Below are 21,447 nucleotides of genomic sequence, written 5' to 3'. Positions count from 1 at the left end.
AATTCGCAAAGCAACTGTTAGATATCTTAAACATTTTATACCAACAGACGTACGCCAAATCTAATCCATGATTAAAGTAATATCTAAATGTTACAACATATGGCATATTTGGAAATTGTTAACTTCAACCATATTGGAATACTGCCAGATCAGAGTTTTTACCCCTATCGTTCAGATACTTTAGATAAGTATGTCTTAAATAAAGAATTATCATGTTCCAGCTATTATATAGCCAAATCAGACTAAATCACAGTTTAAAACATTTAATGGTAGAATGCGCTTGACGAATAGTTTTCTACCTGCCAGAAGTTCGCACGGTAAAGAGAGATGATGGTAACTTGTTCATTTGGTTTGTCTGTCAAATGCCGTTAATTCATATGATCGATACCGTTAGGATACAGATGCTTTTTTATATAAAGCTTCATGTTACAATTTTAATTCTGGTGTCGAGGATTTTCAAATATTCTCCATCTCCTTTTCTAGATTTTTTCTTCCCATTTACCTATTGTATCGGCGACATAGTAGAGATCCGAGACTTAAATCCAATTATTTTTAAGATTTAATACATAATTACATAGCAATACATGTATTTTGTGAGATGAGATATAGAGAACAAAAACACAAAAAGATGGATTTTATAGATACAACACAATATCTTTTCACCAGTTTCTCGTTTGCCACACCGTGGAATATTACCACGTGTCAACAATAGGACTACTGTCATTGCCTGAAGGTGCGGAACCAAGGTAACGTTATATATCGTTGATTAAGGTTGTTGTGAATGATTATAGACGTGCGAATTTGCGATTGCTGTTGGGGTTGAAAAGGAGAAAGAATTTCCTGCAGATTATTAGGTTGTTTAAAATTATATGGGTGAGGTATGGTGGATTGTTGTCAGTCTGTTCCTGTCGGCTTACCTACCTGCCTAGGTAGTAGGCGTTCCGGTATTTTTATTTTTATTTTCAATCATTATTTTATTTATTTTAACCTGTCTAATGTGTGCTTTAAGCATTCCTGGTATTTATTACGTTAGGAAGTCGAACATCGGCCTTTAGTTATGTTCAGAGTACACGTTAAAATAGGTAGCTAGCCTATAGGAAAATTACTAGTATCTCTTCATGTCTGGAACACGACAGGTTGATTGTTTAAAGTAAACTTTTACCAGCTAGGCAACTTCAACTCATATCATTAGGTAGGCAATGGGGCCTAGCTATGGAGGAATTATTACAATAGGGTAAAATACTGAATGGCCATCTACCGGCCACCTCTACCATAGTGCAACCACCATCCCGAAAATTGGAAATTTATGCTAGGTACTACCTAGCACCTACCCATGGCATTAAGGTAGATCTAGGGTACTTATCCGTGGCAGCCTAGACTATGGCAGTTGCGGTTTTTCTATGCAGTTTTACCTACTGCAGTCCGTGCGGAGTGCTTCTGTAGAAATACCGGAAAACTTACTATTTCGAGAGGAAAGTAGAGGTCTTGTGGTGTTGCTTCGACAGACGCAGGCTCTTGACTAATGTCTATCCTGAATGTGTTAAAGAATATTTTCGGTAGGGTAGTTGCGCTACGATAGAGGCCAGCCATTTAGTATTTTACCCTAGTGACCAATTATGTGATATACTTTATATTTTGGGTAGTATGCAGAGCAGGGAGACAGGGATATTTAGTGTTACTTGGGGGTGTGGGCAAACCCCACATCCAGGTCAGGCTATGGTGCCCTAAGTTAGTTTAGGAAGGTAAGGTCTGGTTAGGTTAGGATGTAGCATTCTAGGAAATGTAAGGGTTTCTCATGCCTACTCTTCCTACCCTGCATCCGCTCCTATAATATGGCTAAATACTTGAAACTTGTATTGTTTAGAACTTAATCCAAATCAGTTGGTAATTAAATTATTGTAGTAGATTCATCTTCTTAAGTGAAAATTTAGATTACTTACATAGGCACTTCAAGGTGTGCATTTGAAGTTGTGAGTCCGTAAACTAGAACTGTAAGTCTAGAAAAGAAATGCTGAGGCATGCTGTTCTGCAAATATTTGTGATCGTGAATCTTATACCTGGAACAGTGATTTTTATTCAAGTGACATTTTGCATTCTATTAAAGATTCTCTCTTACAGAATCTTAATAATGCCAAAGCGGCCAGATCCTAAGTGGTCGCCTCCTGCAGGGGTTGAATCTCCAAGATTACATTTATATAATTCCCTAACTCGGCAAAAGGAGCTGTTTGTTCCTCAGGGAAAGGTGGTTACGTGGTACAGCTGTGGACCCACTGTCTACGATGATTCTCACATGGGTCATGCCAGGTATGAGTCAAATACCGCTCATTTTTGAGGGGCAGTTTTCATTTTTAATTAGATTTGTGAGGGTTAGTAGTAGGTTTGGTATGTTTTTAGTATTACAAGCAGTCCATGCTTACTGGCAGCATCGCTTAACAGTGTTTCGATGTTATGGGCACTTGGCTATCAATGGTTAACCATATTTTCAGTGCCAGTAAGTGACTTTTGGTGTCAGTAAGCCGGTTATTGGTGTCATTAAGCAGTTTATCAATGCCGATAACTAGTAAATGGATCTCTTAAGTGGTTTATCTGAGCTCATGGCATCGTAAATGCCACTTATTGCCATAATTATTGTTATGTTCCAGTTAACAACAATTTTCGGTTATTTGCTCTTGGCCGGGAGCAGAGCCTCCACTGTTAACCAGAGACTGCCTGTACTGCAGTATATTTGTAATAGGTGTACTACTTTAAGGGCAACACATCACTAACTCTTGTAATATAAAATTTTTTTATTTTATTAGAGTACAGTATAACATTTCTGAGTAAAACTTGAAATGTGTGTCAGGTTTAATGAGAAATATACTGGAAAACTACAATATAGATTATGTTAAAAGAGTTTGAGATGAAGTCTCATGACAAATTACTGTTTTTATCTTTTTTAAGAGTTTAAAATGTATATATTTTGATGTAATAACATTGCAACAAAAGTGATGCACATCCAAACCATACTAGTTAGTACAACATGGCTGTCATTTCATATGGTTTTCAACTCCGTTTTAATTGTTGCATTTGTGAACACATTCTGTTTTGCAGGTCCTATGTCAGCTTTGACATTCTTCGTCGCATTATACAGGATTATTTCGGTTATCCAGTCAACTATGTCATGAATGTCACAGATATTGATGATAAAATTATCAAGAGGGCAAGGACTAGGTACTTGGTGAAGGAATATGAAAAGTAAGGTTCATTAATTATTTTCTTTAAAGTTGGTCTTAATTTGTCATGTGAGAGTAGAGTATCTTAATTTGCAGGTCCTGTTAAGTCAATAATAGCAGTATTTGTAGTAGCTCTGACAACTGAATAAGATATTTTTAAGGAGATTGATTGTAATGGAATTTCAGCTGAACAGTGTTGGCTTCCAGGTCTCGCTATAGTCCATTACGTACTTGTTTTTACAGGATTATGCAAGAAAAGGATAGCTTTGCTGAAGCTGACGTTTTTACAATATACTTGTCATACTATCAAGTATAATTTATTGTATTTTTCAAGCATTTTGGTTAGTTGTTCCTTGAGCAATCAGTAACTTAAATCTCTTTGTCAACTGCATCATATAAGGTATTGTGAGTCACATGATCAAACTATCAAAACTTTCAGAGCTCTTACATCTATGGAGCAACTGTATGAGGATGTTGCTGCTGCAATGGAACATCATAATGCAGTCATAGCCACTACGACCGATCCTGACAAACGGAAAATGTTGATGGATGAAGTTCTTAAGGTGAGAGTCAAGTATGTAGCTGTGTTGAATAACATGTTATATTTGTATATGCAATAGTTGCATGTTTTAGTACAAAAACCCATTCGTAATCATAATTTGCCTTATTCCATGTAAAACAGACCCAGGCATTGTGTCTGATATCTCCAGTTTTGTATATTTTTGCCTTAGTGTTCTCCTTTTACTGATGCTTCTTGGTGGTCTACAGGGGATCTTGCAGCCGCTCACCATCTTATTTTATAAGTCTGTTGGAGTTGTTGTTGATAGTGCTTTGACATCCTTTGGTGCCCTCTGCCTTCCTGTTATCCTGGCAATTGCCCATATAGTTACCCGTGATGATTACTATAGGATTACTTGTTTAAAAGTCTGAGGAAAATGGAGGGCTTGCATGGCTCTGTTTTTATTGTATAGGAAGTGGGGAATATTGTAACTGTACTTATGTAGACTTGCCCTTCAAAGTTAAAGGTTTGTTATTTATATACTTTGGAGAAGGTGTATGTTGCTAAATGTTGAAGTCATTTTTATTGTACTTTTGTTATATATTGTATATGTTGCAGACTTGGTTAATGTTCTATTATATGTAATTCTAATAAACAGGTTTTTAAAGCGGTTGTAGTTATCCCTGAGAGATTGTGTCAAGAACAATAAGAGCCCTGAGGAGGTTTCTGAAAAGCAAAAGGAACTCCTTGTCATCTCAAGCAGTGTATTGGGGGAGTGGTTAGACCGTCAGAAGGGGAAAGATGTCACTGATAATTCCATATTCTCTGATTTGCCTCGCCACTACGAAGAAGAGTTTAATAAAGATATGGAAGCCTTAAATGTGAGTATCTGAGTGGAATATATGCTATTAAAATTTCTATTCTATTATTGAAAATGTTCACATATTTACATAGAACAATCCAAAAAGACCATCGACATGCTAGGAAAGTAGCCACAAATTGAAGCTTGTAAGTTTAAAAAATGAGTAAACTGGGAGTAGATATGAGAAACATTTAAATATAGTTGCAAATGATCAAAGGAAATTTGTATACAGATATAGTGTGTACAAGTTGTTTATGCTCTGTAGGAAACTTCGCACTTCTTATCAGTAATATTTTGCATCACTATTATCTTTCAGGTTCTTCCAGCTGATACAGTAACAAGAGTGTCAGAGTATGTTCCTCAGATTGTAGATTATGTCAAGAAGATTATCGATAATGGGTATGCCTACGAATCGGGCGGTTCTGTTTATTTTGATGTGGGTAAATTTGACTCTGATCCAAATCATTATTATGCCAAGGTGAGTACTGTGTTGTTTTTGTTTATATAGGCATGTTATTTACTTACTTTTGTATCAGATTGTTTTAAGAATTCTGGTACTTTGGAGTGAATTGTAAGTAGCCCAATAAGCCAAAGTCATCTAGCTTATATGTTATCAAAAAGTTTAAGCAGATGGCTTCTTTCTGTAAGGAGAGGCACCAATCATTATTTTTGTAATTTTTTTTAGAAATTCTTTCATGTTAATATTGTTTGTGATGTGATAGATCGCCTCATTTTACTGCCATTCAGGTTCCTTTCTTCAGTCTTGTTGTCTAACACCTCTGATTAATAACGCATATTCTGGAAGTAACCTAATTTTCTGTGTCATGGGTAAATATTTCACAGGTAATTTTATGCAAAATTTATTTATTGATAACTGAAACCCTGCACAAGAAAGATGTCATGGTTGGAGCAAGACTTAGCCCCCAGCTTTTGAGTTATTTGGACTACGTATTGGTATAATTTTGGGATATATGACTTGGTAAAGCATGTAAAAATATTATCATTGGCATTCAATATGCTCCTCTTAAGATTCTAAAATTTTGTGCCAGCATTGATTATTAAAGAAATATGGATTAGTAGTTGCAGCTAAGGAAGCCTTTCTATTTTCAAACAGCTTGTCCCAGAGGCCTATGGAAACCAGGAAGCATTAGAGGAAGGTGAGGGCGCCCTTTCTACAGGCAACACTCAGGAGAAAAGGAGCCCCAATGACTTCGCACTCTGGAAAGCTTCTAAACCGGGTGAACCAGCTTGGCCTTCTTCTTGGGGGCAAGGACGCCCCGGGTGGCATATAGAGTGTTCGGCAATGGCGTCGGCTATACTAGGAGAATCGATGGACATTCATTCAGGTTGGTGATATTGTGCAGGGCCCATTAAAGCTATACTATTTTAGAAATGTGCTTGTGTTTAACCTTTTGTTGTCCTCTGTAATTTATAAAATTAGTATGGGTATATGCAATTTTTAGTTCATTAAGTTATTTATCCCAGCATAGGTAGTGTATAAAGCATGCATAACATGGCACACTGTAAACAGAACTAGTACTAGTTTTGCTGGTTCCTTTTGGCTTCAGGCAGCATTTGTCTTTTATCCTCGTCTATTTCCTTCTCTTTCTTTCTGTTTGTCCAGGGTCAAATATTATGGGACTTATTTCTTGTATGCATTTAAGAATGGGTCCTTTGGATTAGCCCTGTAATCGCTCAGAAATTTATTTGGTGGGTTCCGGTTCAGCTGCTGTATGATAACAGTTATGTAGAGTATTTTAAAAGTAGTAGCTTCACAGGGTGAGTACAGTAGACTCCCATATTCAGGGGAGTTTGGGTACCAGACATCCCCACAAATAGCTAAAATCTGTGAATACTTAAAACATCTCTAAAAATGCTTAGAACTGCCTACTATTTTGATATTCAAAATAAAAAAAAAACTATAAATGCTAATACCCAAGTATTTTAATAGTTGTATTACAAAAATTGCATTTAGTCATGAAAATATGAAAATGCAGTAATTTGTGAATATTTCTCAGTGGCAAATACCACAAATAAGCAAATTTTCCACAAATAATGGGTATATATACGGTCCTTAGAAAAATCTGCAAATAGTCAAGACCACGAATCGTGAGTCCACGAATAGCTGGTGACAACTGTAAATAAAAGATTATTTTCTACTGTTATTGGTTACTGGTTTACAACCAGGAGTGAATAAGAATTTAGGTGAGGAATAAGGTATAGAACTTGTGCTGGTAAATGGCCAGAGACTGAAGGAAAAGGAAGAAAAGTAAAAGCATAAGGCAGTGCAGTTGGAGCCATTTAGAGCATTGCAAAGAACAATTTGTTTCCGATACGTAATACAAACCCTCGGTCCTTTAACAATAGGAAGTAGCTAGCGGCAGCTGGAACGGTCGTAAGTTCGAAACAAGGGGAGAAACGGTAGTTAACTGCTTGTCCGATCGTCGCGCGACGCGCGACTGGAGGTAAAACAAATCACTTTTGCTTTCGCCCCGCGGGTGTGAAGGAACGTGTTCGTCATCGCTCTCGCCCGCTTCATCGTCGTATGCTTTGTTTTATTGTGTTTTCTACTAATGGTTTGTTTGACTTGAAAAATGAAACTGTAAGTACACTGTTTTCATTTTCATTACTTATTATGAACCTTGAATTAGTCTCGGTGCCGAGGACGGGGGCGCGCTCGGCGCGAGTCATGTATTGGGCGCAAGGGTTGTAATTGAAAAATGTAAGTACTTTTTTCATTTATATACTTTTTTTGCCCTGTGCGTTCGTTACCGAGAGTGTGATTGCGCTCGGCACGAACTTTTAAGTTTGTATAATAGAATGCAATGAAAGTGGATTCGCAATTGCAATATTCTTTTCATTTTCATTTATTGATTGCATGAATTTAATCTGGATCAATTTTCGTTCTTACCCGGGAATTGATCCTTTAAACGATTTTTATGTGAAATAGAAATCGCAAGTGCAGTATTCTGTTTCATTTCATATATATTTTATGATAGCATTCATATATTGGATCAAGTTTTTCCGTCTACCCAAAAAATGGGAATTGATCTTTTCTCCTATTAAGTTCTATGAAGTGAATCGCAAGGGCAGTATCTGTTTCATTTTCATATTACTTTTGCACTGCTGTGCGGGGGTGGGGGAAGCGAAGGTCTGCCAGGAAGTCGTCGGAAACGACTCCCGCGACTCCCTTGGTAGCCGATTCTTCGTCTTCCTTCCTGCCCCCGCTCAGCTTCTTCATTGTATTTTGTAGGGGTTTGGGGTCTCCTTGCGTTCGGGGTGGGTGGGGCATGTCTTCCCCCCGTGCGTGAGGGAACCCCTCTTACTAATCTATCTATGTTACCGCAGGTGCTACATCCGTGGGAGACGACCTTGGATGTAGATGTAGATCCTCACGAGGTTTGTACTCGTTGTCGGGGGGCGAGAGTGCTCCCGCAACGAGCCCTGTGTAACGTGTATGCATTCGTCAGAGGCGCAGTGGGTGCTGTACGAGGACACAAGAAGTCATCGGAAAGTCCAGTGACTCCTTTGGTAACGGACGTCCAGTTGTACTCGGGGTCTTCCGTCCGCTCGGGTGGGGTTCTCTCCCCCCAGCGCGAGGAAGCCCCACCCCTCTAACTAACCCGACTGTTGCTTCCGCAGGTTTGCCATCAGCGAGGACGACCTGAACAGGTGTGGAGTCGCTGGGACTGCAGGTTGATTCAGGGGTTGGCGGGGTCGGCAGTGGTCACTCATGATACGGTAACCACTACAAACAACCACAATCTCGACACCAGATATGAGATGTCACCGCACCGGGTGTACACACCACATGTCATGTCGGTAACACCCACGGCTGCAATCCAGAACCAATTCCTGCCGTGCCAATCAGGACGGTGCCACCGACACCTGGGTTCTTTGTATTGCCGACCCGGACTGCCGCTGCCCAAAGAGTACCCCCCTGGACCTGCCGCCAGTGCCGAGGATGACGGTAGCGGCCGACAGGACGCCTGTCTCTCCTGTGGTACCTGCCGTGCCTGCCGTACCTGTTGCTGTCCCAGCCGCTCATTCCCTTTCAGATCAGGTGCCTGCTGCTCATTCACTTTCAGATGTTCCTGCTGTTCCTGGACCTGTTCCTGTTGTTCCTGCTGTTGGTGATGCTGTCACAGTCTCAGGTCTTTCCGGACAGTGCAGTCGGGCCCTGTTGCTTCGGCAACTGCCCCGGCTCCCTCCTGGATGGAAGACCTGACGCCTGTCTGCGGCAGCCTGGCGAAAAAAAAGAAGAAGAAGAAGAAGGAGGAAGAAGGTGTCGTCGTCGTCTTCTTCGTCGTCCGCTGCCTCTCCTTCCCCTTCGACTTCCTAAGGCCAAAACAGCCGAAGAAGAAGAAGGTTGCCTCCTTCCCCCCTAAGAAGACTCCTTCGGGATTCTTCTAAGGGCCCGGCTCGCTCAGGCGAGCTGGGGAGCTCTTCTGCTGGTCCTCCTGTTCCTTCGGGAACGGGGCCCGTCGCTTCTTCTGCAAGAAGAAGTCGACGGGGACCAGAGGGCACCAGCCTCGGCTGGTGCGTCCTCACCTGGTGCTAGCGGGTCTGCCGCTAAACCAGGTTCCGTCTCGGCCGCTTCTCGTTCGCGAGAAGCACCGAAGTGGACGCTCTTCCAAGAAGACCGTCCAGCCAAAGTTTGACGCCCGAGCTCGCTCGCCGTCAAGACAGCGGCGCGGAGCAGAAGACTGGCGAGAGTCGTGCACACAACTCTCGCCAGGCCAGTGGACGCTCTCGCAGCGATCAACTGGCTGCTCGGGCTAACGTGACGGTCGCTGATCAGCCACGGGTTGAGGCGAGGAAGGAGTCCCCGGCGGCCGCGGTACCAGCCACGGCTGGTACAGCGACTTGACGCGACGAGAGGACGCTGGCCGAGTCTCGGACGCGATACAGAGCCTAGCAGGTTCACCCGTCCGCCGCTCCCGATGGGACGGCGGAGACGGTGACCAGCGGCAGCTCGCTTGACGCTAGAGATCGGTCTCGACGTTCTCAGCCGAGCCAATCGCCCCAGGCGAGCGGTAAGGCTAGGCCTGCCTGCTCGACCGTCACCGCGGGTGCGGGTTGACGATCAGCAGCAGCCCTCCACGCACGCTGGTCCTGCCAGCGAGCGAGGGGGGAGCGTCAGGTCTGCCTCTCCCATAACGGTTGAGGCGAGGAAGGGGTCCCCGCGGCCGTCGGTACCAGCCACGGCTGGTACCAGCGGCTCGACGCGCCGAGAGGACGCTCGCCGGTCTCACCGTTGACAGCGAGCCTAGCAGGTCACCTGAAGCCGCTCCCATCGGGACCGGGCGGAGACGGTAAACCAGCAACAGCTCGCCTGACGCTAGAGATCAGCCGGTCGACGTTCTCAGCCAAGCCTCTCGCCTCAGGCGAGCGGCAAGGCTAGGCATGCTGCTCGATCGCCAGCCGCGGGTTGACGATCAGCAGCAGCCCTCCAAGCACGCGTGGTTCCTGCCAGCGAGCTAGGGGGGAGAGTCAGGTCTGCCTCTCCTGTACCTTCAACATCCTCGGGCTACGCCGGGGGGAGGAGCGAGGTACCTATGACGTGATCGCGAGAGTGCGCCGCTCGCGACCCCGCTATGACGCCGTATGGACCAGGCACGGTTCTAGGACCGACCAGGACATACGCGCAATTAGCTGGAGGCGACCGTCAGGGGTCTGCCGCTCTTTCCTCCTTTCTGAAGGAGGAGTATCTAGGGATCTATTCTTGTTGGAGGGACTGGACGGTCCTACTCCGCAAGACGCGGTTACTCCCGAGATACAGAGGAATTTGCAGAAGTCATTAAGCTGATTCGTCAGCATAATGACCCTGCGGAAGGATTGCCGCTCCCACCAGCAGAGCCCACGTCTCTACTCAGTCGTTTTGGGGCCCGAGAGGGAACCCAAACCGACGGTGGGTCTGCCGCGATCGGAGCTTGCCGATTCTGTCTCGAACCAGTGTCTCTCGTCTTCCAGACAAGAAGGCTCTCTCAGTTCTGGCCGGTCGATCAAGGCCTACTTCCACCTCCTCTACTGCGACAGCGGCGTTTTCTACGTGTCTTCGGACACCGTATTTAAATACTCCTTTGGTCCTCCTGAGAGGTGGTTTCGACCTCGACGAGGACTGGAATGAGTCGGAGACGGTTCGGCTCTCTCCTGTCAGGTGTCGATCAGCCCCACCAGACGACGTTCACAGTGGCGGCAGACCCTTACCTACAGTGAGAGTTCATAACCCTCCGCGGGAAAACGTTTTTCTCCTGACGATACGTTTTCCCAGACTCTGAGAGGCCATCGCCGCAAGGCGATGGCTGCTCCTACTCTTCTCCAACTGCTAGTTCCACTGGGAAGGCGAGCGAGTATCCAATTCCTTCCCCATTCCCTCTCTCCTTACGGCTACGAGGGAAAGGGAAGGATCCTACAGAGATTTCTTTTGTAGGATTCCCACGTTCGGGACTGCGCTACCGGGGGGACCTTCGGGTCCTACTGACGTAAGCCCCGGTCGTATTGAGGAGGAATCCTGCTCTATTCTCGATTTCTACGGGAATCGAGAGGACCACCAGCCGATATCGTTTGACGAATTTCGGTGGGGGTTTCGCAGACTGCTTAGAATTGAATTCTACGGAATTTCTAGCGCATTCAGTGTGTTCGAGTTTTTTACGATCTTCAAACACTTACGCGAGACCACGGTCCAAAGTGAGCGAGACGAGAATCCCCGATATGTTACACGATAATCGGGAACCTCGCCTATGCTCGAATTCCTGGAATTTCTAGCATTATGAAGAAGACTGCTGCTGAAAGAAACTTATCTCACAGTAGGCGACCAACCTGGAATAGAGGAGATCGGAACGGGAATATCCAGTTGGCTTGAACTATCGTCTTAGTATTCTGTTCACCATTGAAGCTTTCCTTCGAGGAAGACTTCTCCTTCACTCTCTTTGATAGAGAACGAAGATGGTCGATCTCCAATCCTTATTTTGTTTTCTTGAAGGAAAGAATTTAGGATGGAGATCGTTGTTCAGAATCCTACAAATATACTACGTATATTAACCTCGCGACATGATTCTGCTAAGCAGTTGAATTGTCCGAGGGGGTAGGCGCATATCCTAGTTATTCTACGGATTGCGACTTAGACGAGAAGTATTCTAATTGAACTGCAACTCGGGGTTGCCTGCAACCCCCCAGGAGTTTTCAGTTTCAATTTTATATACTTATGGTTTTGTCACGACAACACCATTTCAACTTTTATATTTACCGAATTCGTTTCGCCTAAATATAATTGCAAGCCAGCATATCTTTTATGCTCGGTAGTTCTAGCCGAACGCATTCCTTCGTGGAATAATGGATTACCTGGCAACTCAGGATGACGAGTCAGCAGGCTCAACCACTGCGTATTGAACTGCCTGGTAGCAGCTCAGTATCAGCTGGGCCTCCGAGATTCACGGTCATGTATGTCTCTCTCTCCCCTGCTTGATTGACTACCGAACCGTATCTCTGCCTAACAATCATGGACTTAGGTCTCTGATTAACGGGGATTCTCGCAATAATGAAGGACCATCTACTGCGGTGACGCTAGATTCCATCGCCTTCGACATTGCGAGAATTTTCACAGAGATATCTCTTGGACTCTTTCATCGTTTCTGTTTACCGCACGGTAACAGAAGTCCTGTACAAGTCTCCCGCTGCATCGCACTGCGATAAGCGAATGATTTTGCAGACATCTGAGTTTGTCTTCAAAATATCTCGTATTCGTAGGTGTACAATTGTTCATTGTTCAACCCGAATTACAAGATGTGTCAGAAGACATCGCCTACTCTCCGACCTGACAGCTCTACCTCCAAATGTTCAGCCCATGAGAAGCAGTTCTTCAGGCGGCTTTCACCTGTGTTTTCATTACGAAGAACGCCCCGCTTTCATTGCAACTACGACTTCTCACCGGACAGCAATGAAATAGCGGTTAGCGTTTTCAGTCATTTGTAAGCACAGGTTATGAATCTTGAGATCCTTCTCTCGATTCATATGTGAAGACGTAGGTTGCATTCAATATCTACCTTCGTCTTCAATGGTACATAGTGTTGTTTCTCCTTAGCTGAGATTCAACAAACATGAGATGTTTTACCTTCAGGGACCTCGGTCTCTAGAAGGTAATTGACTTTCGCCTGTTGGGTACATGCCTTAAGAGAATCATCACCTCGCTGTCCGGCATTGGTGACAAACAAATACATCATTGTTTGGTCTCTCGGCATAACCCTTTAAAGGCGAAGGTCACGTGACTTACTCGGATGCTTTGACAACTTGCCTCCTACCGAACGCAGTCAGTCGGCAGCTGTCAGAGCGCCCGAGTCAGTTACGAATTACGCTGTTGACTTAGTTCGGTTGTTACACAGCAACCATGACTTCGTTTTAATAGCTTGTCACAGTACCCATACCATTGACACCCACCATGGAGTGTCGGTGTCCTATCCACTACCGAGAACTTCGCTGCATGGGGATAGGAGGATGCGAGAGACTTCGTTGCTAACGGCGACCAGTATGGGTACTGGACATCACCGAAGTAGAGAAGAGGGATAGGTCATGCGACTATTTCCTTCTTTTCCTCTGAGGAACTGCATGACTTCTCCTGCGAAGTCAGGCACCCAGGGGATGGGGATCCGTGACGCTCGATTTCGTACCGAACTTCGTAGCGAAGACTCAAAACCCTTCGGTCCCTGACGATTGGTTCGAGTCGTTCACAATCCCCTCCCTAATGGACTTCACCGCCTTCGATGCGAAGGAAATGCTGCCTTGTCAAGAACTTCTCCTTGGCGCAGGTACTGAAGGCAGGGGTCTGGTCCAACCAGACCACATGCCCTTCCTTCTACCTTCGGGATATTGCCCACAGGTCCTTGGATCTTTTTCCCTTTTTCTTGGGACCCGTGGTGGCTGCTCAACACGTTGTGTAGCGAACCCAGACCCTCGCAGGCGCCCCTGAACAGCATCGAGTCCTGGTGTGACGTAAGAATGGATGGTGAATGAGAGTGTGACTGGCTCCTCTTCCCATCATTTTTTCTTCCCCTCTACCTGTGGTTAGAGGGACACGGTCGTCACCCGCTGTGGATAAGGACAAGATGCAGGTGAGCTACTCAACAGAGCCCCATCCTATCCCTTTCACTAGTTGGATAGGAGCGTATATCCCACCACTTCCTCCAACAAAGAGGAAGTGGATGCCGCAGCTTGAGACAACCCATACTTTATGTTGCCTCTTGCAAACAGGAACAAGTTCTTGATTGCTGGTACGAAGAGATACGCTTGCCTCTCTCTTAGTACTCGGCCCAGAGGTCTGACCATTGATCCTGCGGTGCACACCCCGATCAATCGGACAGAGGCTTGGATCCCTCCCTCGCTCTTACGACCAGGGAGGCATTCCAGGGATGGACGAACACCAGTCTGTTCATCAAAAAGACTCAGATTCCATCCCACCAAGAAGTGAGTCTTCCTATTGTTTAAAGGACCGAGGGGTTTGTATTACGTTATCGGAACAAATGACAATTTGTCGAAAATTGCATTTTTCTACTATACAAACCTGAGGTCCTTTACATAAAGTCCCTCCTCATGCCACCCCTCACTCTGCGTATTTTGCATGGGCCAAAAGCAAAAGTGATTTGTTTACCTCCCAGTCGCGCGGCGCGCGACGATCGGACAAGCAGTAACTACCGTTCTCCCCTTGTTCGAAGCTTACGACCGTTCCAGCTGCCGCTAGCTACTTCCTATTGTTAAAGGACCCTCAGGTTTGTATAGTTAGGAAAAATGCAATTTCGACAAATTGTCATTTTTACTGACTCCAGTTCACTGCAGAAGATACAATACAAAGTTAAAGAAACTGTACATCTAGGTAAGGGAGAGACAAAGGGGCCCGGTTGAAATCAGTACGTCTGTAGAAGGGATGCTGCAGTGAACCTTCAACACACACGCAACTGTAGATCTTGTAAAGCACGCATGAATGTTTTAATGTTGACGTATTCCAGGTGCTTTAAGACAGCCTACATGGAGCTGGAGAGGTTAACCCATGTATTCCTTTGTCTTTCTTGTTTTGTTATGTCAGAAAAATCTTTTGTTGGATAAAACTGAAATAGCTCGCCATTCAGATGTACTGTACACACAATTACTGTACTTAGTTATCTAAAAATATTTAGTCTTATGAGAGATAGGAATTTCAACTACCTATTAGTATTAATCTGAAATTAAAACTTATTTTTAATATTTTCTGCCTTATAGTAAATTTTTGAGAATAGTGTAGTAGTTCAATTGTTTATGACATTTCGTTTTTTCTGTGCACAGGTGGTGTTGATCTCAAGTTTCCTCACCATGACAATGAACTTGCGCAGTCAGAGGCTTATTATAATAATGACTATTGGGTATGTTATATACTATTCCTTTTTATAGTTATAGCTTTAGTAATTTCATGTGTAAGGAAAGTGTAAATTATTAGTTGAACCTTTCTTAATCATTTCATATACCGGATCAAGGCGTATGTTAGTGCATGATTAGTGGAGTCTGGTACCTTACATCATTTTAAACACTCAAGGATGTTAAAAGTATTTGGAAGTTGAATATTTAGTAGAGCCTGTTTGATTATTAATTCAGACTCTCATTAGAACTGATGCTTGAAGTCTAAGGGTATTTTAAAATCATAAATTCTCTTTCGAAATATTCTTCAATGTTTTCTGCATACAGTACTTGGAAAACTAGAGCAAATTTGTTGTAAACTAGTATTTTTTAATGCAAATGGTCTACAGAACTGCCAGCTCAAAGTCCTTTCTGTAATCCAGCCCTAGGGAAAAGGAAACAGAAGGGAAAGAATGAGTTTTATTCAGTGCCAAATAAGAAATGATTTTGACTAACTTGAGATTTATTCTTTCAGGTTCGGTACTTCCTGCACACAGGCCACTTACACATTGATGGTTGTAAAATGAGCAAGAGTCTCAAAAACTTCATTACTATTAAGAAGGCCCTTGAGGAAACCTCTGCATCTCACCTGCGCATTGCCTTCCTGCTACATTCGTGGAAGGACACTTTAGATTATAGCTCGTGAGTTTCAAAATAAATGATAGATAGTTTTTCCTACGGAAGTTTACTATTTGTCTGCATGATTAACAAGACTCATCCTTTTCTTTAGTCTTCTCTTCTTCTCTTGGTTGTGTTGTCTTCTCTTTTCATATAGAAGCATTCTAATTTGTAGTGGCATCCTATGCTATTTTATGGTCTACGTATTTTTATTTCAGAGTTTCACCCTGGATCCTAGTGTTAGGACTTCCTTTATATATTTAATATGATAAGAAGCATATTTTATGCATGACAGTTAAGAATTCCTAGATTTTGCGTATAAGCTTCTACTGATATTTTGTGGCTTATAAAAAAGTAAAGGGAAGAACCCGAAATCATACCTTTTTAATTATTTTGTATGATTTTTTGATATTTCCTAATTTTGATTTCAAGTGCAGTACTTACAGTGTTAGGTAGAGCTATGGCATGCTGCACTTTTAGGGAAAATGTAGGTTTAATCTTTACAAAGGAGAGTTATTTTTTCAAGAATAAGTACAAGGAGTTCTATCATATTCTGTTGCAGGACAAAAGCTTAGATGTCATTAAGGGTAGATTGTATTTATCTGCAAAGGTAGATATAAAAATGTTATAGTTGAACAGGCCAAAGCAAGAACTCAAACCTTTAATGTGTATATACCTTTGGCAAAAGCTGGTCCAATTATTAAAGCTTGGTAACAAGGTAGTTAACTAGCAACCAGCAATTATCAGTTATTGCAATTTGAATAGCTTATTTTCATGCAAAGTATTCCCATCTCAGTCAGAAAAATAGGGTTCCTCTGCATTTCTTAGAGCAAGGCTATTACAGCCAAACTCATCCATTGGCCCTTGTTAACCTTGCCATCACAAATGCCAGGCTGCATAAATAGTTATAGAAGTCATCCTTCCGGCTCACAAACTTAACTGGGAAGCTGGCATTTTTGGGTGGGAAGAACAAACCTGAAGTCTGTTAAAATTCCACTTCTAATCAACCTCGCACTTGTCCTAGTTATTAAAGGAAAAGGGAATGCAAACAATTGTTACCATGCTTCAACTACTGGACCAAATCTTGCCAAAGGTATATTCATAAAAAGACAATTGCAAATATCTGAAGTTGCACTTTTGTAAGTAAAGTTAGGGAAAACAAATAAGAAAGGCCTCGTTAGAGGTACTATTTGATAAGAGTAACAAAACATTCTTCTTGATTTGATCCTGTATGTTATTTTAATATTTTGACTTTGCTGTTCAAGGAAGCTTTAGTAGTTTATCTTTAACCTTTCTTTGTGATGTATTACAAAATTTGTTATAAATTCTGGTAGGAACACCATGGAAGGGGCCCGGCAATTCCACAAAATGATAAGCGAATTTAACCTCAACGTTCAAGACCTGTTGAGGAGGACTGGCTGCACAAGTGAGGTGTGGATGCCTGCAGAAGTAAGATTACTGGAAGTCTATGACAATGCAAGGTTTGTTTGTTAATGTTGTACTGAAGTTTACTACAAGTCACTCTCTACCATGCTCTCAACCATGATCCTAATGGAGTAGTAGAACATTATTATAACAATTTTAGTCAGTGTCTATTTTGACGAACTTGAGTTGCTTGCTCTGTTTGGGCAATACTAAAATAATTCAAGAAACGAGAGAAAGTAAACACTGTCAACTAGCAGATATCATTGGAAGCTGATGAGGCAAAAAATAATTACAGGATGATAGACCATCTACCTCATTACCCAATTTATGGGTGATATTCTGGAAAAAGTGAAGCTACCCCTCCTTTTCTTAATCTTCATAGTCCTACCCACCATATGTTATTGAGGGAGGGGAGGCCACCTGTACTCCCTCTTTTGCGACCATGTGAACCTTGATGTATCGTGGATTGTTTGGGATGAACACCCCCACCCCCCTATCTGCCAGGTATTTTAAATGCACATGCTCAGGGATGAAACGTGTCTGAAAGTGTTCCAGAAATAAAGGCTTGGCTATCTAGCGCCAGAAGTTGAACAAGTGCCTCTTGTCTTTGCCTTTCATTACTCAAGGGTTTGTTGCCTAACTTATAAATCAAGTACGTAGGACTTTCACCATGTGGCTCATAGCAATAGCACACAACAAGAATTACATGTGCTCCTTTGTTGGCTTTATGGTTGATCACACCTTTTCTCCATTATGCATGGCCTGGCAGTTGTGTGTTTTCAGAATAAACGGATTTCACTGGAAAATGCTCCTTCTCCTCTTATCAGCTTCTTAGAGTTGCTGGGTATTCAGTTTAAGGCCACTCAAGGAGAATGGGTATTCTTTTAAGTCCATCAGAAGCCACTCAAGGAGAATGGGTATTCAGTTTAAGTCCACTCAAGAAGGGAATGGGTATTCATAATGTATCAACATCAAGGAGAATGGGTATTCAGTTTAAGCCACTCAGGAGGAAAGTGGGTATTCAGTTTAAGGCCACTCAAGGAGAATGGTATTCAGGGTTTAAGGCACTCAAGGAGAATGGGTATTCAGTTTAAGGCCACTCGAAGGATAATGGGTATTCAGTTTAAGTCCACTCAAGGAGAATGGGTATTCAGTTTAAGGCCACTCAAGGAGAATGGGTATTCAGTTTAAGGCCACTCAAGGAGAATGGGTATTCAGTTTAAGTCCACTCAAGGAGAATGGGTATTCAGTTTAAGCCACTTTCGGAGAATTCTTACAGCTCTGTCTGCTGCTAATTTAGGGCACTATTACCTCCTTTAAACGATCCTTCAGGCCAATATTCAAATACATACATACAAAGTAAATGGAAGAAAACACACGGCTCAAAAAAAAAAACAGTGTACAATGACTGCAACACATTGTTACTGAGGTATTTTGTGAGACATGTTGAGCAAGCATCCATTAAATGAAGATTTTGTAACCCCCACAATTGTTTTCATTTGTATGCGTTGTCCATTAAATTTTGCTTGAACTTTCATGTCCAGAAGGCAAGAATGACATGGTTGCAAATGATTAATTTGCAATTGTTAAGGGGGCTGCTGTATGTTAAAAGCAGTAATGTGTTCAATATAATGTTTTTGTTGAAGGTGGCTACTTCAAACTTCTTTTATGTTGTGGTCGTGTTTTGAAATAACAAAGTACGTAGTTAATCAATTGAAAATTTTTTAAACAAAAAAACTTCTTTATCTAGAAAGTTCTAAGCCTTCAGTAATTTCTCTGCCCTACATTTCACTGTAGACCTTTGCTGGTATTTGTAAATTTATTGGTGTAAGTTAGTATTCATGAGCGTGCAGAAGTGAACGAGTTGTCCTCACTATGTCTTACAGAACTGGTGTACATAAAGCACTCTGTGATAACATTGACACGAGGACTGCCCTCGACCACATCAGGGATATGATAACAGAAGCAAATAAATATATGAATAACACTGCTAAGGTAAGTGTCCAGTTGCATATTGCTTCTAACTATACGGCTTCATAGTTGTTTGCTGTGTAATGTATGCCATGTGCAGCACTATAATACCATTTTGCTATCTGCTCAGGGTTCATACCACCTTGTAAATTATAATTTAATGTAAGCAATTGTTCAAAAGTAACTTTTTTTTTATTTTTTAAACCTTAACCTGCTTTTTTCATTCCTGCCTTATCAGGACTAACATTTAGAGAATAACAACTGTGCAGCCTGGAATATGAAAACTTTTTAGTCACATTTAGAACCAGGAGGAAGAAGAGATTGGATGGCCTGCTTCATCACCTGTGGAATTACATAATTATGGTCTTTTAATAAGATAAAAGGAAGTACAGATGAATTGGAGAGACTGGATATAATGAAAAGAATTGGCAGGAGTGAATCAAAACTGAATGAAAATGAGCCAGAATGATCAAAATTACCAGAGCAAATCAGGATATCACAAAGGTATATTAGTGGTATACAGTCCTGAGACATGCTGAAAGACCATGGTAGATAAGACTCCATATAGTTTCCTCTTAACTACTCCTGTACTTGTCTATAAGACATTAAATTACAAATCTAAGGACATTAATAGGTCTCCCTGTGATGGATAAGGTTGATGTGATCATGTTTTTGTTTTTCATTGTAAGCCAATTTTTCCCGTTTGTTTTGCAGGTTAATTCCCAGTTGATGGTAAACATTAATAGCTATGTTAGCAAAATGATGACCATGTTTGGAGTGAGTGTAGGGGACCAGTCAGCATCTGGAAATCAGGTAAGCGTTTCATGTAGGATATATTTTCGTTTTGACATGTTGTGCCTTTTAAATGAGTACTGTATATGGCAAGTCTTCATATGTTAAAGTTTATCTGAATGTTTAAAAATATTAAGGGGAACTTACGAAAAAGTGAAAGAAAGAAAATGTAAGGGGGCCAAAGAGTTGCTGAATAAAATTAGTTCTGTCTGCTGTATATAATGGTATGTACTCTTTATGGGGGATTAAAGTAAAAAAAACTCATCACTTGATAGGCCTGAGGATAATAAGAAGGGTAGAAAAGGTTTGAAAGGTGTAACAGAAGGAAAACCTCTCAGTTGCACTATAAATCAATTGTTGGAAGAGGGACAGTAAGGTGAAAGAGAATATGAACAGAGGTACAGTAAAAGGAATGAAAGGAATCCCAGTTATGGGCCAAAGGGATGCAGCAAAAAATCTCAAGTAATGCTTACATTGCACTGCATAAGTGCATCGACAGCTAAAAGAGGAATGGAGACACCAACATTTTCCCTTGTTTTCCAGGGTTCGGATAAGTTAATTGAAGTAGCCGAGGTGTTGGGCAAGGTGAGAGAACAGCTCCGTCAGTATTCTAGAGATCAGAGCTTGGATGTTGCCAGTCTCCAGCGACAGCTTTTAGGACTGTGCGACAGCATACGAGATGAACTCTTGCCACCACTTGGAGTAAGGCTAGAGGACAGAGATGATGGTAAATTGAAAATGCTTTCTTTTCAATTTCAGAGAAATTAAATTTTTGTTGTATAGAACTATACACAGTTTTATTATCATACCTAAATGAAATTAAGGAATTTTGTAAGCCATACTAGTGTGCAAGTCTCTTTGCTTTATTAATGAACCATTTTTTTTTCTCAGGTGCTACTTGTATCAAGTTAGTGAATGCAGCTGAACTCATGCAGGAAATCAAAGCAAAGAAGGAACAGGAAATTGCAAGGAAACAAGAAAAGGAGAAAAAGAAGGCTGAACAAGCAGCAAAACAAGCCAGTAAGGAAGTTGTAAAGGATCCCGTTGACATGTTTCAAACACCAGAATACAGTCAGTGGGATGCGAACGGTATTCCTACTCATGATAAGGATGGAAATGAAATAACCAAAAGCCAAACGAAGAAGCTGACCAAGCAGATGGAAGCCCAAAAGAAAAAATATGAGAAGTGGCTTGCGCAACAGCAGTCATAATGAAAATGTGTTATAATTCATTTTGCAAGTTATTAAATTATAGAACCAATATCTCTTTTTTGACCAATGAACGTACTCCATCATGCTTCAGATCAGGTGCCTTAGAGTTCTGTAACGTGGAACATTTGGTTTTATTTAATTTTATTTGGGAGTGGCCTCTCATTTTTTAAGTATTATAGATTGAAATAACATTGTGATTTGAAATAATCTTCTATTATTGTATTTCAGAAAACTTACGAAACCAGAAAGTTATTTTTCTAGCTTTGCCATAAAACATGCCATGAAATACAATACTTATGGATAAACTTTTAGCTTTATGACCTCGGGTATGTTTTTTAATGACACTACCTCAAGATTCATTGTTCATTCAGATCTTGTGCAACTTGCCAAAAATTGTCTTTTCTATTTGTTACATGAATTTTTTTTTTTTTTTTTAAT

The 21,447-nt window shown here is 41.9% G+C and overlaps 1 protein-coding gene across 1 annotated transcript; it reads left to right on the top strand.

The window, feature by feature from the left end:
* The first annotated feature begins 690 nt into the window (after positions 1 to 690).
* On the top strand, positions 691 to 21,058 carry LOC135218394 (cysteine--tRNA ligase, cytoplasmic-like). Its single transcript, XM_064254691.1, has 14 exons — positions 691 to 746; positions 2,119 to 2,304; positions 3,091 to 3,234; positions 3,652 to 3,798; positions 4,400 to 4,592; positions 4,890 to 5,051; positions 5,688 to 5,919; positions 14,885 to 14,961; positions 15,468 to 15,634; positions 16,945 to 17,091; positions 18,922 to 19,030; positions 19,721 to 19,819; positions 20,342 to 20,525; positions 20,690 to 21,058. The coding sequence occupies exons 2-14, from the start codon at positions 2,129 to 2,131 to the stop codon at positions 21,007 to 21,009; spliced, it is 2,157 nt and encodes a 718-aa protein (XP_064110761.1). The 5' UTR covers positions 691 to 746; positions 2,119 to 2,128; the 3' UTR covers positions 21,010 to 21,058.
* Positions 21,059 to 21,447: the final 389 nt, after the last annotated feature.

Source organism: Macrobrachium nipponense, chromosome 9 (genome assembly GCF_015104395.2).
Source record: "Macrobrachium nipponense isolate FS-2020 chromosome 9, ASM1510439v2, whole genome shotgun sequence".
NCBI lineage: Eukaryota > Metazoa > Arthropoda > Malacostraca > Decapoda > Palaemonidae > Macrobrachium > Macrobrachium nipponense.
The sequence above is the reverse complement of the archived record's forward strand: the minus strand, read 5'-3'. Positions and strand labels throughout refer to the sequence as shown.